At 30.8% G+C, this 19,219-nt stretch overlaps 4 protein-coding genes across 4 annotated transcripts; 1 reads left to right on the top strand and 3 right to left on the bottom strand.

Annotated features, from left to right (window-relative positions):
• Positions 1 to 274: 274 nt before the first annotated feature.
• Positions 275 to 4,994, bottom strand: LOAG_05841 (DEAD/DEAH box helicase). Its single transcript, XM_003141378.2, has 12 exons — positions 4,788 to 4,994; positions 4,525 to 4,697; positions 4,137 to 4,270; positions 3,642 to 3,775; positions 3,305 to 3,421; positions 3,027 to 3,159; positions 2,658 to 2,776; positions 2,286 to 2,466; positions 1,775 to 2,013; positions 1,444 to 1,595; positions 992 to 1,163; positions 275 to 445 (listed from the first exon to the last, which is right to left on the bottom strand). Exons 1-12 carry the CDS (start codon positions 4,944 to 4,946, stop codon positions 356 to 358), a joined length of 1,803 nt encoding a protein of 600 aa, XP_003141426.1. The 5' UTR covers positions 4,947 to 4,994; the 3' UTR covers positions 275 to 355.
• A 1,636-nt stretch (positions 4,995 to 6,630) lies between these two features.
• On the top strand, positions 6,631 to 13,543 carry LOAG_05840 (hypothetical protein; the record flags this gene model as incomplete). Its single annotated transcript, XM_020446986.1, has 17 exons — positions 6,631 to 6,798; positions 7,282 to 7,423; positions 7,686 to 7,835; positions 7,973 to 8,133; positions 8,444 to 8,580; positions 8,690 to 8,814; positions 9,101 to 9,252; positions 9,406 to 9,567; positions 9,725 to 9,820; positions 10,183 to 10,263; positions 10,635 to 10,808; positions 11,353 to 11,500; positions 11,677 to 11,858; positions 12,582 to 12,722; positions 12,977 to 13,071; positions 13,224 to 13,313; positions 13,457 to 13,543. The coding sequence occupies 16 exons, from the start codon at positions 6,631 to 6,633 to the stop codon at positions 13,288 to 13,290; spliced, it is 2,181 nt and encodes a 726-aa protein (XP_020302738.1). The 3' UTR covers positions 13,291 to 13,313; positions 13,457 to 13,543.
• Positions 13,544 to 14,634: 1,091 nt separating this feature from the next.
• On the bottom strand, positions 14,635 to 15,539 carry LOAG_05839 (hypothetical protein; the record flags this gene model as incomplete). The annotated part of the gene is made up of 3 exons (XM_020446985.1): positions 14,635 to 14,817; positions 15,021 to 15,202; positions 15,458 to 15,539. The coding sequence occupies 3 exons, from the start codon at positions 15,537 to 15,539 to the stop codon at positions 14,635 to 14,637; spliced, it is 447 nt and encodes a 148-aa protein (XP_020302737.1).
• Positions 15,540 to 16,306: 767 nt separating this feature from the next.
• LOAG_05838 (hypothetical protein) lies at positions 16,307 to 16,877 on the bottom strand (the record flags this gene model as incomplete). Its single annotated transcript, XM_003141375.2, has 2 exons — positions 16,307 to 16,417; positions 16,689 to 16,877. 2 exons carry the CDS (start codon positions 16,875 to 16,877, stop codon positions 16,307 to 16,309), a joined length of 300 nt encoding a protein of 99 aa, XP_003141423.2.
• Between the last annotated feature and the right edge of the window lie 2,342 nt (positions 16,878 to 19,219).

Below are 19,219 nucleotides of genomic sequence, written 5' to 3'. Positions count from 1 at the left end.
CTTCTCTCTCTCTCTCTCTCTCTCGCTTTGTTTCTGATAAATAGCGGAAAAAAAAAATGGAATGCTGAGACTGTAAGATGAGCAAAATGATTGCTTGAAGAGACCTTTGATCGCTGATAGTATCATTTTTTCAGAAATTCTTTTACGCTGTGTAGGATAACTTCAGCAAACTATAAATTATAACTTATAATGCTCCCATATTTTTTAGTTTGTTTTTACTACAGTCTTCAATTTCTTTCTGTAATTCTCGAATTGAATTTGAAAACGAAAGGAGTATGGAAGAAAATAATTTATCAAAGTAAATTAACATTAAGAAGCTTAGGAAATGAATTTAACTTATGCAAATAAATTAACATTATGAAACAACATCTCTTTGCAGACCTAACAATCTCGCCGGATCATTCAGTTCCACATCTTGAAGTGGTCGATGAAGTCGTGCAGCCAACTAAAAATTAGTAATTTTTAAAGGTAAAAAGATGGTCGGTTTTTCAGTAGATGAAATTATTATATTCTGTACATTTACAACGAAAGAAGAAATCCATAACTACGATACGACAAATTTCATGGAAAGAAAAAGAAAAATCCTTTCTTTCCTCAATCACTGAAGAATCGGAAACACCGAATTTCACTTCCATCAAAAGCAAAACATGTCAAATAATGTAAAGATAATAAAAAACGTGAAAATTACTTTTTCGTGATTATTTCGGTCCGTTCAGGAAGATTAGGACTAGATATATATACATTGTTACCGTAAGATTTTTTCAAGAGTGTTGTTAAAAAAGAGGAAAAATATAATCCATTCTTAAAAATTAATAGGGAAGTGCAAAACGTGAAAACAACTATTTGCTAGTCGGTAATAGGAAAACTTAAATTACTGATGCGCAGATATACGAAAGTTTTCACTCCGTCATTTGAAAATCTAACGGAAAAGAATGGAATCTGGAATTCTGATTATAAGAAATATTTTATTGTTAATTATAAGAAAACCAACTTCAATGGAATTCACATGCTTTACTTCCCAAGCTCGTCGGACAAATGATGTCATCAAGCATTTATGCAAACTCCCAATGCGACCAATTCGACCGCATCGATGGACGTAGTCCGAAATCTGCCGTGGAAAATCGTAATTAATGATATGCCTCAGCTGAGGAAGGTCCAAACCCCTGAAATCTTCATAAAGAATAAAACTCGATAGATTTTGAGACGCAATTTCCGTATAGTCTAAAAATGCTTTCTTCATTGAATATTTTACACATTTCCTTCCACTTAACTTTCCAGCGGTATATTCTAAGTTTTCAAGGTCATGTTAGGTTCTAAACAAATCAGGAACAAATACATTCGAAAATAACCACGCAGACGTCTTCGGATTCCATTTTGTACCTGGTTAAATATCATGCGATCATACTCTGATTATAGCCAAAAGTATTCAAAGTTTAGAAATACCTGCTAGCAACATCCGTTGCTATGATGATACGCACAGCACCACTGCGTAATTCGTCGATCAGCTGTTCAATTCGACGACCTCCACTCAAAGAAGTATGTTCAATACCCATTTCCCTTAATGACCTTGACACCAAGCCTACATTTTTCAAATTCTGAAACAGAAAATTATCAGCATTTTGCAAGAAACCACAAGATAGCATATTGATTGTAGGCTGGATGCGTCGAAATGCAAAATTATAAAAATCATATTAGAAAAAGGGAAAGTACTTGCTAAGATATCAAAATCATTCAAAAAAAAGAATCATATGATAATGGATCTTTGAAATCTAACCTTGCAAAAGATTAAAGTTTGGCCGTGTGGAAAAGAGAGCCCTTTTTCGAGTAGCTCCTTCAATTTTTCTAGTTTGTCTATTTCTCTGATTCTGATGAAAGTTTGCTTTATGTGAGGCATAATGCGATGCAAGTTTTCAGTTTTGACACAGTATAAATATTCATAATCCACTATACTCTCAGCAATCAGTTGTAATTGGTCAGGATATGTAGCGGATGAGAAAATAAGGCGTACCCCATCTCAAAATTCAACAAACGAGAGTTTTTTTTTTAATAAAATGCCATTAAGGAACTCGAAAATCTGAAGGAACAATAAAATAATGTTGAATATTTTCAATGTTATTAAAGTATTTCAGCATTATGTAATATGTTACGTATGTAATGCATTATAATATATTTTCTTACACAATCTAAATGAAATCTCATCACAAAGATCCCAGGAAAGAGCAAAATAATACATCCTTCAGTTTGTTCCGTTCAAATATTACGGACCTTTAAAAGCAACTGCAAACCTGTAGCATTCTTATCGATCACCGAATGTCGTATTTTAAGAGGACCAAGTAATCTAATGATATCATTCAAAAAACTGTCATCGAGCAACATATCGGCTTCGTCCAAAACGATATAATCGATATTGTGAGGTGTGAAGAATTCAGGAGAAAAACTGGGTGTGCTGACGAGGATATCCCAATCCTGTAATCATAAAAAATAAGTCATAATATAGTGCATCATCGAGTCATATTTCGGCTTTAACAATAGGGAAATTAGATTTGACGAATTTTGTTATATTGGACCAGAAAATTATTAACATTTTTTCATTTCGCTCTGAAATATGTAATTGTAAAGGACTATTTTGAGTTATTTTCAGATTTTTTAAGCCATACCTCCTCGCTTCGCCATCTCTCACTACCTCCAACGATTTTAATATTGGTACCTTCGGCAAGTTTGCTGATCATGAGTGAAGTTTGCATCCGCAATGCATGCGTAGGAACTAGCACAACGCCTATTAAAAAGACAAGAGTTAGAAAAATTAACAAAGTTTCTCTTAATGAATGAGTTAATTATGGACATAACACGAAAGTCCATGCACGAAAATCTATGTTTTGCAATACCTTCAGCGGAAAAAAAAAAGCGAATTCCAATAGTTATTGACTCCTTTATAAGTTACCTGTAGCCAACGAAACCTAATTTTACATTCATTCTTGAACAATAATAACAAAGATGACGATTAAACTCAACAAGGAAAAGCAAACCTTTTGCATGTCGATTCACATTACGCAATAAAGCAGACAACAGTGGCGCAGCATATGCTGCTGTTTTACCTGAACCTGTTTCAGCAGCTATAAGAAGATGTGCATCACTTTTGAAGGCTCGGAATGCCCGACGCTGCAAGTTTCTAAGAAATTAATTTTATTACAATGAAAAAAAAAAAAACCCAACGTTATTATATTTGTAGTGATATCTCCAACTGATTTCGAATAAAATCTGAAATCGAATTACCGGAATATTTTGAAGTGATGACAGTATGTACCTGTATGACTGTTGGTACGCGAAAACCAAGTTTTCGGGCATTCTCGATGATTACTGGATCAAGCAAACTTACATTTTCATCCCAGGAAAACGATTCATCACGGTTGAATGATGGGTTCTGAAAACCAAACAAATCGTTGGTCTTTGATTGATTACATACTTGCAAGATATATAAAAATAATACAAAAATTATCAATAGCAACAATATCCCTACCATTGATGTCGTCTTTCAGGAAGATAAAGACTGTTCTGTCCTTATCCTTCCAGATTTGACGAAAAAAGTAATACTTAAAGAATAAGCATATCAAACTATTCAACTATTCATGTATAGATATTACCTTTCTCATAACTGGATGAATAGTAAACCAATCATTCTTATATTTGCTTTTTACCCAGTATGTGCTTGCCAATAGTATATTACCGGGAGGATATCGCATACCTTCATAATGATTATATTCCTTTCTAGCACAATCTAAAAATAACCCATTTCAGCACTCAATAATATGACCAGAAGAAAAATTTTGGATTGAGGGAGATAGTATACATTATTAACAATGATATTGTTCGGCTTTGCATCAGTTAGTCCTCGTTTAGACTCCACTGAACTGACTCGAACTACAATCGATCCTGTCATTTCTCATGACTTTTCTTCCAGCACCACTGAATTCACAAATTTTCAAGCACTTCATTTATGAATGTAAAATTTAGAGAACAATACTGACTAAGAAGAGAACAGATTTGATTCTACCAAACATATTTATAAATTTTTAACAGAGAAACTAAAACAGATAGATTGCAATTTCTAACTAGCAAACGTTATCGAAGAAACGAACCAATGAGGACTTTTGATGTACTTCGATCCACACCATACAACTTCTCATATTCCTGCTCAGCTTCTCTTTTTTTCCGTAATTTTCTTCGTTGTTCTCGTCCAAATGCTACTGGTTCTGTGATTACAGGCAATTCTCTGAAAGATTTTAAGAATTCACTGATACCATCGGGTCATTTGTTCAGTCCCGGATATATTCCGGAAGCAATATCCTTCGGCAATAACCCTGTGTGTAATAACTCTCGTTTCTCTTCGGTACTAATTCGCATAAATATGTTTCTCTTGTACAAGTGAATTTGGCTCAAAAGTTTCGACCATGACGAACTGCCAGAATTTCAAAGACTAAAATTTAGTCTAAAATCAAACCAGTAAAAAGTGAAAATTTCAAGTACCTATTGCTTTCCCTGAATTTCGACCGCAAAAAACTAGATGTCCAGCCGACGTCTTCCCCATCTTCGTCCTCTTCGAATATGGCGCCTTCTTCAGAAGCACCACTTGCTTGCTTCGGACCGTGAACCATTTTGAACGGTAAAAGTTTCTTTCCAAATGAACTCAATGTGCCGAACTATAAAATAAAAATACCCGAGTTTTTTGGAGCCAATCAACAAAAATTCAAAAATTTTGCGAAAGTTTTTAAACTAAGAAAAATTTCTACCGTATCAGCCGGTTTTCTTCGTTCATTTTTTCGATGGTTTATCGTATGGGTATTAGCTGATGGTTGATCATTTGTTGAATTCTTGCTCGTTCCAGCAGCAGTTAAACAAAGTCGAGAAGATGTCTGAGTAGCAATAAACTTCGAACATATGCGCCGCATCTAACTTCTATCCATCCAATTCTGGATATTCATTTACCTAAACATTTGTTAACCTATTTACATTCTTCATTATTACTAGTTAATCTACTAGTCTACTACTACTTATCCGCTAGATAATTTATTTGTTTATTAATGTTTTAATAAATAAAGCTGTACGACTAATTTCTTTCCCATTTACTAGTTCTAATACAGGTTCGTTTAAAAATTGGATTAAAGTGATTGTTGATCTTTTAAGTAAATCGATCATTGTTCGACATTTGCACAATACTTTTTATCTCTTTTGGTTTTACATCGATCTTTGATCCTTTTTCATATCACAGAAGATGATTATATCGATTTCTGATTCTTTTTTCTTTCATTTGTTTTATTTACTTAAATTCTTAAATCCAACTTCCTTACTTTCAAATAGAATTTACTAACTTAGGTTTACTTATCAATAATATTTTTACTTTAATTTTACTTTTAAATAGAAAAAAAAATGGATGCTTATTACGAGATTTGTTAAAACGGAAAATTAATTCGCATAAAACTAAGCAATCAACAATATGTAGTCAGAAGAGTTATTTAATAATTAAACATTCGAAACAAATTTCAAATTATTTTAAAGTGAAACGATATGTCAGCAAACTGAGTGGATAGATGAATATTTAATCCTTCAAGAAATTTAATGTAAAAACGAATAATTATTTGCCGTCTTAAGCTTCCAACAATGTTCCCAATTGCAGAAGTGTCATTTAGAATCATTCAAAAGCTAGCTGATAACTTTTTCTCATCAAAAGACCCAATGCCTCTCCAGGAGAGTAATCGAATGCCACCCAGATCCCTAGTTTTGAACCCTATCTAGATCTCTAATTTAACCCTATTTACCCAAACTTCTAGTCTTGTCTAGATCTCTAGTCCTGAACCCTATCTAGACTTTAAGCTTCGAACCTCATCTACCTTAACCTCTCAACCTGAGCACATCTACACCTTCAGTCTTGAACCCCATTGAGATTTCTAGATGGCGGGAATCTCTCACCTCTCGGAACTATTCGTCTCACCTCCCTCCTCACTCATAATAACCACGCTCACTTGAATTCTCATTATTTCGCAAACTGAATCCAGCAACTTCACAACAAAACCTTGATTTGTCTTGGATCTATCACTAAACATCAAGTCTAGAACCCCGCTAATTCGGGTATTACAACTGCTTCCTAGTAATCGGTAACTGGTAATTAGCGGCCATTTAATACTTAATGATTAATAACTGTTAGCTATTGATCGCTGGTGATTTCAACTTTGTCTAAGAAATAAGGAATTTATTTTAAATATTTGCAGTAGTCAAATTGATGCTTTTTCTATGAGCTATTTATAACAGGAAGATATACTTCTTCCTGCATTAATACTGCTTTTTATGGTTATAATGTACTTATCAGTTAATTGATTAGGAAAAATACGTAACGTAACGGAAATGATTGATTAGGAATAACGTACGTAACGTAACAGATATTGACTTGTTCAACCCAGCAAGTAATGATTTTTTAAAGAAATAAGGACTTATTTGGCAAATGATAGCTTACATTGCATTCATTTTAACAACAAACGATTTATTTGACAAAGAACATTTGCGCTTTAAGTAATGATTTGACCATTTATTCATTCACCAGACAATAATAATCTTGCCTAACTTTTGAATAATATCAAGATGAATTTGAACGGTAATAATCGTACTGTGCGAAAGAAGCAAACTCATAAAGTGAAGAAAAAGTTGCGACGATTGCAAAATGCGAAAAAGTTGAAACGATATATGGTAGATGCAATTAAAGATGTTAACTTAAGGAAACATGCGAATGCCCGAAAACGAGCTATTAATGTAAGTTACGATTGCTTCATATGTTCGGGATAAGTTGCAGGTAAATGAACTTTAAATAAATGCGTTTCAAACGGATAAATTTGAGCAAATGAGATGCAGGTGATTTCAGCTTTTTAAAAAAAAAAAAAAACAGTAGATGACATGTCATTACATGTTATATTCATGCAATCGGCTTGTGAGTACTTTTAGTTGAGTACTTTTACTTTTACGTTAGTTAACTTTAATCAAGTGTTAAATGAGTTACAAATAATTAGAATTGGTTGTTAGAACATTAAAAGTGATTCTACACAGCCTTGAATTTTGATTCTAATTAGTCCTAATAACCATGTTATAGTTTATGCTTTTATGACAAAAGTTTTGAAATTCCGCAAGTATTTCGTCATAATCTCAATCCATTAACTTTTTATATTTTTGGGGGACAGTCGTGTGCATATTGTTTTGTTTGTACTTCATAACATACAGAATAGTTCGTTTGCATTTTAGATCGAGGATGACTGGTGTGCCGATCGTCAAATTGTAGCTGAAAATGAAGCAGATGATGACATTCTTCCGTTGGATATGCTTGATGCAGATATCGATTGGGAGAACAGTGCATTTGCTTCAAAAATTAGACGTATTGAAAAAGGTTTGAAATTGAAATTGATATGAAGAAATTTATTCCCGACTATTAGCCATACGAAGTATTATAACGTTCATTTGCAGAAAATGGTACTCTTTGAGGTATTTTACATCCCAAGACATGAAAATACTTTAATCTATTTCTCACAATAATTAGCATCATTATGAGGAAAAGGATGCAAAAGGTGGGAATTGTTAATAACACCGCAGTTCATTTTTGATTTATCTATCGTTGTTTCATCACGGAATAAAGTATTCTTCGTTTTCAGCTAAAAATGATGCTGGAATTGACGATATCGAAAGCAAAACACGTAAATTTCCTGGGACATTGGATGAGAATATGCGAGAGTTATTGCCCATTAAAGTGGGTGCCAAAGTAATAAGGCAAACATGTAGGAAAGATGAGTTTGAATGTAGTGGTGCGTTTTTGATGTCTAATATTTCTATAATGTTGCTCATCACCATTATCATATCGCATTTATTACTGTCAGCCAAAGTTCTGCAATTCTTCCAAAAAAAATGTTGTATGTTTAATTCACATTTCCAATCTTTTTAGAAGACATAAAAAATAACCAGGAAGAAAATGACGATAATCAAATTGATTTGTCTCAGTTGAGTGCAGCAGAGTTGCTAAAATTATGCCACGATCATGTGGAGGAAGCAAAAAGTAGAATTAGCAATATAGCACACTTAATTATTGCGGATCCTCATACTGAGGTAAGATTTTACGTACCCAATGAATTTCTCTTGAATTGTGGGGTCAAGATAGAGAGAAGAAATATTCACTATTAGATAAGTTGAGAAGGTGCGTGATAAAAAATTGTATCACATATGTTAGAATTATGGTAAAGGATAGGAGCTGGGAAGTTTTTTAAGGCATAATTCATTAATGTCTTTGAAAAAAGCTTCTGTTTAAGATTACGCATTCTTTTATGTAGGCTTCGTTTTTAAAGAACGGGAAAGCGACATGCACTTGTGTTATAACATTCTCCACCTAAAATTTCAAAAACTTTCTTAAAAATTTCAGGTGCACAAATTGAAAGAATTGCATTTATTGTCTACAGGCAAAGATGTTTTTTCACTGGCTCGTGAAACTGTGACAAAACTTGCAATTGTTTCATTGGCTGAAGTTTTTGTGGATATAATTCCCGGTTATGCTATAAGGTTGATAAAATTATTACATCTCCTGTAGATTTTTTTTTAAGGTTATAAGTGTCACCCTTTGTCTTTGTCTGGTTTTGCTGGCAGAAAACGTTAGTATTGGTAATTTTAGGCCTCATACGGAAGAAGAGGTGGTTCAGAAACTTAAAAAAGAAACGAAGAAGTTATATGATTTTGAGCAGACACTTCTACAATACTATCTGAAGTATTTACAACATTTGGAAAGCCATGCTGGTAGTAAGTGAATATTTTGATATATTTCCATATTTAAATATTGTAGATTTTTCGAATATTTTTCATTATTTTAATGAATAGATAGTACAAAAACTTTTCCAGAAGTCTAAGTGCTATTCTTTTTTCTGCATTTTACCACTTACTAGCTGAAGCGCGGTGCTTTCAGTGAAGGGAGAATCTTTATTGATCATTCCTTTAAAATATTCTCACCAAAAAAAAAATACTGTTGACTATTGTTTGCACATTTTTAAATTTGTTTGCACAATTTTAAATAAATGAAATTTTTTAGAGTTATTAAAAGCTTCCAAACAACCGAATAGTGATCTGCCTATCCTTTGCTTGAAATGCCTTTCACGAGTTCTTCTGTCTGCGCCTCATTTCAATTACGCATCAAATATAATCAGTTTTGTAGTTCGCATAGCCACTTCAAATTCCAAGGTGGTAAGCTCTTTATACGTATCACTATCCTCAATTTGAATTTTTTTTAGGACCATTTATATGTTGTCTTTCCTTTCAAGTCTTACCATGGGTCAATTCAGTTGTTGTAACTTAATTCCTGTAAATGATGGAAGCTTTCTTTTATCTTATTGTTAGGCTATCGATATATGTTGTTCTACACTGGGTGATTTGTTTCACAACGATTTAAACTTTCGAATATCTGCTACTGCAGCGAGATCTATTGCATCTATTGTGAATAAGAAAAAAGGCAACGTACCACCAGCACTGATCGCAGCATTCCTGAAATTGAAAGTAAAGGTTGGTACTTTCAAAATTTCGCTTCCAAGGAATATAAAATTAAACTAAAAATTCATTTGAATTCAAGAGTTCAAGCAAATTTGAAGGGTGGATTACCAAGTAAAATTCTGACAGTATTTCAGAATATTTTGTGAGAATTTTGCATTTTCTGTTTTAGGAAGTAAATAAAGGTAAGAAAAATCAAGGGAAGGAGAAGTTATTGAATAAGAAGAGACTGCTGAATAAGGAGAAGAAAAAGAAAAGTAAAGAAAGGGTATGAATTTTTGCTATTTGGATCCTTCGGCAATATATATCACAATTTTTGACTTTGAGCAGAATAAAAACTTATTTAACGTGTCGTTGCCCAGCTATATAGTCACTCTTTATTACCATTTACGTTAGTCTATCGTTGGATAAATTCTTGATGATTTGAGTAACCTGGTATTGGTTAGTAAATACTAGTTTTTCTGTTTTAGTTAAATTATTGAATACTTTTGTTTGGTTTCACTCTAGCCAACATTAGCCACTCCTACGTCACGGAAAAGTGAATATTTCCAGTTTTTTGGAAGATTTTCAAGATGAATTTGAAAATTTTGCAACTTGACTAACATTTATATAATTAGCATAATGGTTTAGTTCGCCAAACAGCTGAAGAAACTGGAGGCTGATTTGAAAGAAGTTGAAGCAGCTGAATCTATTTCAGCAAAACTGTCGTTCGTAAGTTTTTTATGCATGAAATAATATAATATTATATGATATAACATTATGTGATTATATGATTAGAATTATATGATTATATGTTATATGATTCGAATTATACGATTAGAATGATATAATGTTATTATCATGAAATGCTTTACTGAGTTTTAAATTTCATTCTTTTCTTCAAAAATTAATTCTTGCTTGGTGAAAAATGATTTATTTTGTTAGTTTGTGTTTCGAATTCAAAAGATAGGAGAATTTTTTAGCAGAAGCAGCAAAGAACGGGGCACTCAAATGGAGTACCACCACTTGTAAAGTAAATTCCTATCAGTTAGTAAAACCGGAATTGCTGTCTCAGATATGAGTAATTTAAACATGGAATTTAGGCAACCGAAACAATGAATCACGTATTTGCAACATACTTTCGTGTCATAAAGCGATTACCCACGACAAATTTATTGGAACCAGTACTAGAAGGTTTGGCTAAATTTGCGCATTTAATCAACGTCGAATTCTTTGATGACATGATATCTGCATTATCATCACTCATCAATCAGCAGGTTTGAGGTTTTCTTCTACTTGCTTCTCAAGTGTAGTTCATTTAAAACGAACACAACTACCTGGTGATAAATGTCTTGAAAAACTTTACGTTGTGGGATTAAAATGTGGGAAAACATTTATACGTTTTGGGCGCAGAGTTAAATCCATCAAGAGGATTGTAAGAAAAGGAACGAGTTCTATAAGTAATCAAATTCATAACCACAAAAGATTTAGATTCACCTAGAAATTTCTTCGCTTTCAAATCCCAAATTTTAACCACAGATCCAACTGCAGCACAAAGGCAAGGCAGATTAGGTGAGAGTGCCAGCATGGATAACTAATCATTGGACAGATAGGTCCCTCTCTGGAGTGATTCAATTTTCCGTTTGGAGAATTATAATGCCAAAAAGAAATATGGTAAGCCAAAACAATTGTTCGCTTGCGGAAAATTCTGAATGGGGGATTTTTCAATTGCTCAACCATCGTAGCTAAAATTTTTTAAAGGGCAATATCGTATTTTTTAGTGCATATGATGATTCAACATTAAGTAATGCAGTATTTTAGCATCTTCGACTAGTGGATTCGTTACGATGCATATATACATCATTTGTTATGCTTTTCGGTGAAGGTGTTGCTTTGAATATTGACCCATCTCGATTTTATTGGTCGATGTACCGTTTATTACCTTCTTTAGCATTTGAAAAGCAGCAAGGTCTATTTGTTTTAATTGGGTTATTAAACATTTATTTATATTACTTTTATTAAGTATATTTGCTGACTTAACATCCATTTCGATCAATTAGTTATTTACTTTCGTTGTCAAGTAAATTTGAATTTTTATTAATATCAGTTATTTTATCGTGAATCAATAGCAGAGCAGTTTTTCAGATGCACTTGCAAACACATTATCGCTGACTTTACGTACGTTAGATTTAATGATTAACTCCCGTCGTAAACAAGTTCCGGTGTGTCGTGTAGCCGCTTACACCAAACGTTTATTAGCGCTAGCGTTTTTCCTACCCTCTTCTGGCGCAGCATCTATTTTATTGTGTATCAGATCTTTTTTCATTGTAAGTTTTTATTGCTTTCATCTACCAACATATTTTTCGCAGTTTTTTCCATTAATTTGTTTTTTATGAAAGCGAAAGAGGGGCCTTGTTGCGAAAAATTTCAGTATGGAATTGTCAGAAACTGTATCGTTAAACACTGTAATATATTCAGTATATAATTTTGAGAGTCTGAGAAGTAATTAGTACTTTTAGAGGTCCAAAATTCTCATTAATTTAGCTGATTTTTACACCGATTTATTTGCCTATAAAAAAAATACAAATAAAAATAAAAGGGATTGTTAAGAAATTGCGAGTCTCTCTTTATCTCTCGTATGTTTTTTGTGAGCAAGTAAATAAATGGAAAAAGCTGTTAAATTACTTTTTTATATTTGGGATTTGAATCAAGTTCGATAATACAGCTACTGCAGTGCAGCCAAGATAGCAGTAATTTTAAATTATGGTGCATTAATTTGTTTCTTGATCCTGTTCATTTTGTTTAAAAGTAACAAAAGCAGCCACTTGCGCTGTATTCATGAGTTAATAACTAACAGCTATAATTAACATCACCAAAATATGCGTCTTTGCTAAAGTATTGATTTTTTCGTTTTTCATTTATTGGCAAAAAATGTTATCGAAGAAATCGTGGTGAAGTAGATCAAACTCTATGGCCTGCTGAGGATATTTGATAACTCAAAATTTCTTAGCAGAAATAACTATTTAATTATTTTTAAATCGAACATGTAGGCTTATCCGAAACTAGACTGCATGATGGAAAATACAGATGGGAGCTCTTATATTGAGTCTTTCAAGCCAGAACTTGACGATCCAGATTGTTGTGGTGGACTTTCTTCATCAATAATCGCCGAAATAAACATCTTTGCTAGAGTATCTTTTTTATTTGTCATTTACCTTTAGGCAGAAAATGTTACAGAGAGAATTGTACTGAAGTTGATGAAGTTTATGATCTGTCAAACATTTTGCAATATCGAAATTTTCTAGTAGTTTCTCTAGGTAATAAATGATTGATCAAGTAGGTTTTCTGTTTTTTATATTTATCTGAGGAAAAAATCATTTTCATGACAGCTTCTTTGTTGCTGTATGCTTTATATTTTTATGTTTCAATGCTTTGATATTTTTAGCATTCCGACAAAACAGTTAGAATGATAGCACGATATCTTCAGTCTGGCTTGCCGTCTTCAGGACCGAATTGTCTGTTGCTGAAATATTCAATGAAGTTAGTTCGGAATTAAGAGAGGAAAGAGCTATTAAAGATTAATTACTTCGTGCGATTTTTTTACTCATGCTACATTAGTGGTTAAAGTGAACTGTTCAGTTATTGTTCCTTCTATTGTAGTAATTCCCAAAAAAAAAATTTGGATTTTTGAGGAAAGCATACGAGTGGTATGAAGAAAACAAGAATGCGGGTGGAGTTGATGACGAGCCTTTTTTATGAAACATATCATTGCTTTCGCAACGGTTTTTTTTATTCATTTGATATTAAGGAAATGTCGGAACTTTGGCTTTTTCTGTATTTCTAATTTTTCAAGAAAGAATATTTTGGTATTTCTCATTTACATTTTCAAGGTAAAATGAATATTATTTACAAAGTATCTTTTCAGAAGCATAAGTTGCAACTGACATCAAAGACGTTGCATCCGTTAGTGTGCAAATGGGCTGAAGAAAACATAGAGAGGAAGTTATAAGTGTATGCAAATTTGTTATTATTATTGTGTTTTGAAATTGTAACATTTTGTTAAGTTTGATGAATAGAACTTTTTCTTTGTTCACTCTGTGGCTTTTTTAATTAATTGATCTTCGGTTTCAACCAGGATTTTCATGTTTTTATCAAATTGGGTGGAAATTATTCATGAAGATTTTTTTAAAGGATAGTTTATGATTTAAATGGACGATGCTGAACGTTTTTTCACCGGAATAATTTTCAACTGATTTTATTCAGAAGGGTAGAATAATAGTCACTCATATGTTTGCAACAAAAAGAAAGTAAAGAATATACCGTCATTTTTTTCTGTTCCTTTGTATTTGCTGGAATAATCCTCTTAAATTTGAGCTATCATTATAGCATCTTCGTTAATTTTTTTCTGTTTATCGTCTCTGTTATTGTAACAATCACAGGAAAGTTAAAATACAAATAAATTTCACAATTACCATAATATTAAATTAAACAGTAAAAAAATCTTCAGAACTATGACAAATATTAAGCATAGCATGCAAAATTGTTTATTTCATGATTTACTTGCTTTGTTAGATTTTGAATTTTTTCGCAAAATTACCATCAGCATAATAATGTCTAAAGATAGGACTATTGATTGGTTTTTTGGAATTCTTAATTGTAAATCATCTGATGAAGAAGGGAGAGAGAGAGAGAGAGAAATAAATAATGCTAGAATACCTGACAATTGGTCGTTCTGCCTCATAAATTGTATTTTTTTTGTCAAACAGATTTCTAATTAAAGTTAAAGATATTGGTTGGTTGGAAAGATCATAGATTTCCTTTAGACAATTTTTTGTTCAATAATTTACATTTATTCGAAATTGCTTTTCCATAATTGTTCAGAAAAAATAATAATAATGAAGAAAATGTTATATATAGGTGGTATAATTTTTGAGGTGAATTACAAATTCTGTAAATCATTCGGTCTAAATTGAATCGGATTTGAGCAAAGTTTTTCACAGGAGAAAATGGATATGAAAAATACCAGAAATAAGCAATTTCAGATCAATCAGAAACTCTTCAATTGGTATGAAACATTAATTTGAGGATTGTATTCATATGTTTTTAACCTATTTGTCGAAATGCAATACAGGTCACATCACCTTTCGTAGCTTCGCAATATAAATTAGAGCTGTACACATAGGAGAAATGACCTTTCGAGCAAATCACATCAATGGTACCACCAAATTTTGCTTGTGCTCGATCATTTATAGCACGTTTTGATATTGATGAATTATCACTAATACTCTAAAACTTCCTTCCTTCAACATTTAAGAAATTATCAATATTTTTTCATGCAAAACAACCAGAAAATCATATGTTATCCTTTTTCTGATTCAACAATCGGTTCCATTCCGGATTGCTTCCTCAATTCGGTTAATTTTCCAGGGAAAAAGTCAAATCTTTGCGTGAGTTCTAAAAAGAAAAACAAAAAACATTGATAATAATACCTCAAACATAAGTTCCCTTAATTCTTGGCTATTGCATTTGGCGTCCATTTTGGTTTCCGAATGACCTTTAATTATTCTCGACAATTTTGGTTGATTCTTATCTATAACATTTTCAGTGGAAATTCCTTGGCTTCGTGCTGTTCGGCTAATTATGACATTTTGTCTTGGCGCTATTATCAAGTCTGAATCATCTTCCTGAAGATAAAATTGAAAGAAATGAAAAGTGACGGCTAAAAAAAAACAATCATAGATCAGTTTTTGACCAAGGAAGTCCAAATGTAATATTTAAAAAGTAAAGATCAAAGATTGACCTTTATTGTATTATTATTTGAGCTTTTCTGGATGTTATATTTGACATTGTAAGAAACATTATTCTGAATTTGCCGGGATAAAATAAGATCAAATCATTAAATATGAAAAAGTCTGCTACTATTTACTATCCTGCTCAAAGTTACGTCCGGTTTGCCTGGAATATCCAAGCAGAATGACCGGATTTAATATTTTCAAGAAAACTGACATATCCAAAATACCACAGTGTTCTGTGGATTATTCACTAAGTTATCAGTTTTTGTGATATGTTATGAATGCATACCGGACATGATTATGTTAGTCTACTATCAAACGATATCTTTCCGATTGTTGCATATCTTTCCGATATCTTACCGACCTTATGTTGCATACATTTTCTTTTCCGGTTTTATGCTTTTATCAGCAGTCATTTTTATGAGGCATTTTTTTCTTATATTCGTGCAACATATTATTCATCAAATAAATATCAAAATTATTTATCATCATCCGGAATAAAAAGGAAAGTTATCTAGCAATGTAGATTTAGTGATAGATGTAATATGTATATATGATCAATTATCACTTAAATGATCAATCAGTGATCTATTTTTATTTCCAGGAGGATTTCAGATTACTGATATTAGCGATCATTATAAATCATTATGCGACCATTAGCGATCTGTGCGAATCATCATTGATAGCTATAATACAATGTGTTACTCTCCAGTTAAGGTATGTTGTAGAATGTACTATTGTAGTTAGTAATTATTTGATGTCACTAATTTATAGATTCACCTCATAGTCCGATACTGATTTGATACTGAATGATGACCGAAAAATTTTCATGTCATCCATTGTGTTCATCTTAAGCAAATACTGCTTAAGGAGGATAAAAAAAATCTGATCATCCTGATCATCTGATCAAAATTTGATCATTCTGACCATTCTGATCATCAAAAATCTGATCATTCTGATCAACTGTTAGTAATTGAATTTATTTATTTTGATAATAATTGTACAGGTGAGCTTTGTACCTTTGTGGAACGCTTTAGGATACGTGATAATTTACGACCTTTTACGTTTGATATTGGTAGTTCTTCTTGTTTGTTCTGAAATATGCAAAAAATAAAAATAAAAGTAAATGAACAAATAGATCATTTATTTATTATTTGCTTTTTTTTTTGAGTATTTAGGAGTGGTTGAAATTTAATGAATAATGAATTAATTGAATAAATAACAAAAATGAAACAATGAAAAGAAGAAATCTGTTAGAAAATTTATTTTTAAAATTGTTCAATTGATAAGATAATGTAAAAGCAACGAAAAAAACAAAAAGAATATGCTTAAATTTTTGTATTTTAAAAAAATTAAAAACTTTACCAATTTTAGTTTGCCAAGTTGAATTTTTTTACTGATCCGTTGATTAATACTGTTAGTTGATGATCCATTTGAACAATGTATTGATCGTATACATGATGATGATGATGATTGACAGTTACAATTCGATTTCAGATTGTTTAGTGAAATTGCAGTAACTGGTATCAGAAGCAATGTGAAATGATTTAACATTCTAGTAGTACCAAATGGAAGGATCTAAATTTCATTTTTTTTTTTTATACTATAAGCATAAATGTTTTAATAAAATATAATGCAAAGGTTTTTTTTTTTTGCTGCTGCAAATTTATTTGTAATAATAAAATAAAATGTTTTATTAAAATTTTGCAAATTATTTTTGTAAATTTTATTTTAATATTCTTTAAAAATTGTATGATTATTATCGGATATGTTCTAGAAAAAGAAAGAAAGCGCAGTTGGAATCTTAAATACAGATTGATATACATTACTTTATCAAGTTGTAAAAAAAAAATTTCTAATATAAATTAAAAAAAAGTGGCATATAAAATGAATCGATCTAATTGATGCACAAGAAAAAAAGTGTAAGTAAGCAGTAAAAGCAATAATTCTTAAAAAAAATTTTAGAAATAAAATATTTAAATAAAAAACAAATTACATTAACTTATATTTTCCTTTCATATACCAAATAATGAAAAAGATAAAATAATAGTTTAAAGGTGAAATTAAGTTTAAGATTGCAAGAATAAAATGAATAGTCTAATTAGTTGTATCATTTTAAAAGATTAAAATAATTATTTTATAGTATATTTGCTTTTATATCAACTAATTTTGTTTAATTTTTCTCGAAAAATTAAGCCGTAAAATTTTTTTTGCAAAATATTTCTTCCTGGTATATTCAACATTTTTCATATTTTATTCGAATATTCAATTTTCGAAAAGAAATCTTCAACTTTTTGGAAATATATTTAAAGATAAAAGAATGAGGGAAAAGTTTTTAAGCGTAAAAGTTGACGATGTGATGCTGATGATAATGAAGATGATAATAATGATGATTTTATGTGAAAATTTGGAAAGAGATGATCAAAGGAATGTTGATTACAACCGGATGAAAATGAGGTTACCATTAATATCACATCGTGAATCAAACAATGTCACCAAATGGCAGCAAATTTGCATTCATTTACCATCGTTATCCTCCCTTTACAAGAAAATAAAACTTTTCTTAAAAAAAAAACACGCATATAATCTTATTATCATTTCTTTCTCTTTCTCCTTTTTTCTCTTTCATTCTCTTACAATAAATTTTATAAAAATGTTTGCTCAAATTTCTTTGACATGATTCATCGCCTTTTTTTTTCAAAAAAAAAAAACATATTAATTGACAGACAGAAAGATTTTGCAAATTAAAAAGTAAAATTGAAATAATATTGAAAAAAAATTTATATAATTATTCCCATTGTTGCAAAAAAAAAAGAAAGATGAAATTAATGATAGCAAAATGATAAGATAATACTTGCCTTATCTCTTCCCTTTTGCTCATTCTTAGTGCAATATATCAGCATTAGATAATTTATTTTATTAAATAATAAATTAAGAGAAGCTATAACAATTAAAGAGAGATTTTTGCATGAACAATAAATACGATTGATTAATTACATATTTTAATTATAGATATTGTAATTTTGATTAAATGAGCATATTTATGTGGTGAGAATGCGATGGATAACAATTTAACTAACAAATTGTCGTTTACGAAATTTTTTTTTTAAAAAAAAAAAGACAATCCGGAATAGTTAAAAATGTACAACAAGAAAAAAAGACAATCCGGAATAGTTAAAAATGTACAACAAGAAAAAAAAGACAATCCGGAATAGTTAAAAATGTACAACAAAAAAAAGAAAAGAAGGAACGAAATTTTCGATTAATTAAAATGTGATATCATTCATTATTATTCGTAATAATAGCAATGCATTCTGAACAAAATTATTTCATTAAATAGTTTAACATTTCCATATTATATTTATGTTTTATCATTGATTGATTATTATTCAGATGAATTTTAGTAAGAGTTCTTTATCTTTCCTTCTTTTTTTTTATCGTACATATTTTTGCTCTTTTTTTTAAATTCATTTAATTTTTGAAATTTCAACAAATTTCAAGAGTAACTTCTCAGTTATCTTGACAAATACAATATGACGTTTTTTTTCTTTTTTTTAATCGTTGTGACATGATGAAAAAATGCAGAAAGTAGTACTGATGCCCTTTCTTTTTATACATATAGAAATTAGAAACGAATGAGTTTACTTTGAAATTCATTCATTTTACTCAATTATGATTGAAAATTGCTGAATTATTTTGATTTAATATAATATTATGACTCATATATTTGACAGGAAAATTGATTATTAAATTATTATCAAAGATAATCCTGAATTTTTCTCTAGTAATTTAATAGAAACAAGTAATTTCGGTTTTTTTTGGTAAACAAATACAAAGCTATTCTCATCGTAAGCAATATCATCTTACTGAATATATGCAATCATGATTCACAGGTC

The sequence above is a fragment of the Loa loa genome (genome assembly GCF_000183805.2).
Source record: "Loa loa unplaced genomic scaffold supercont3.416, whole genome shotgun sequence".
Lineage (NCBI taxonomy): Eukaryota > Metazoa > Nematoda > Chromadorea > Rhabditida > Onchocercidae > Loa > Loa loa.
This window is presented reverse-complemented; position numbering and strand designations above follow the sequence as displayed.

Bases quoted from the DNA above. Each gene is read 5' to 3' on its own strand.
- LOAG_05841 (XM_003141378.2), bottom strand. From the start codon at position 4,946: ATGCGGCGCATATGTTCGAAGTTTATTGCTACTCAGACATCTTCTCGA. The intron at 2,777-3,026 runs GTTTGCTTTTCC...TCTTTTTAATAG, and splicing joins TGTGAATCGACATGCAAAAG to GCGTTGTGCTAGTTCCTACG. The intron at 2,014-2,285 runs GTTTGCAGTTGC...TTGAATTTTGAG, and splicing joins GATCGATAAGAATGCTACAG to ATGGGGTACGCCTTATTTTC.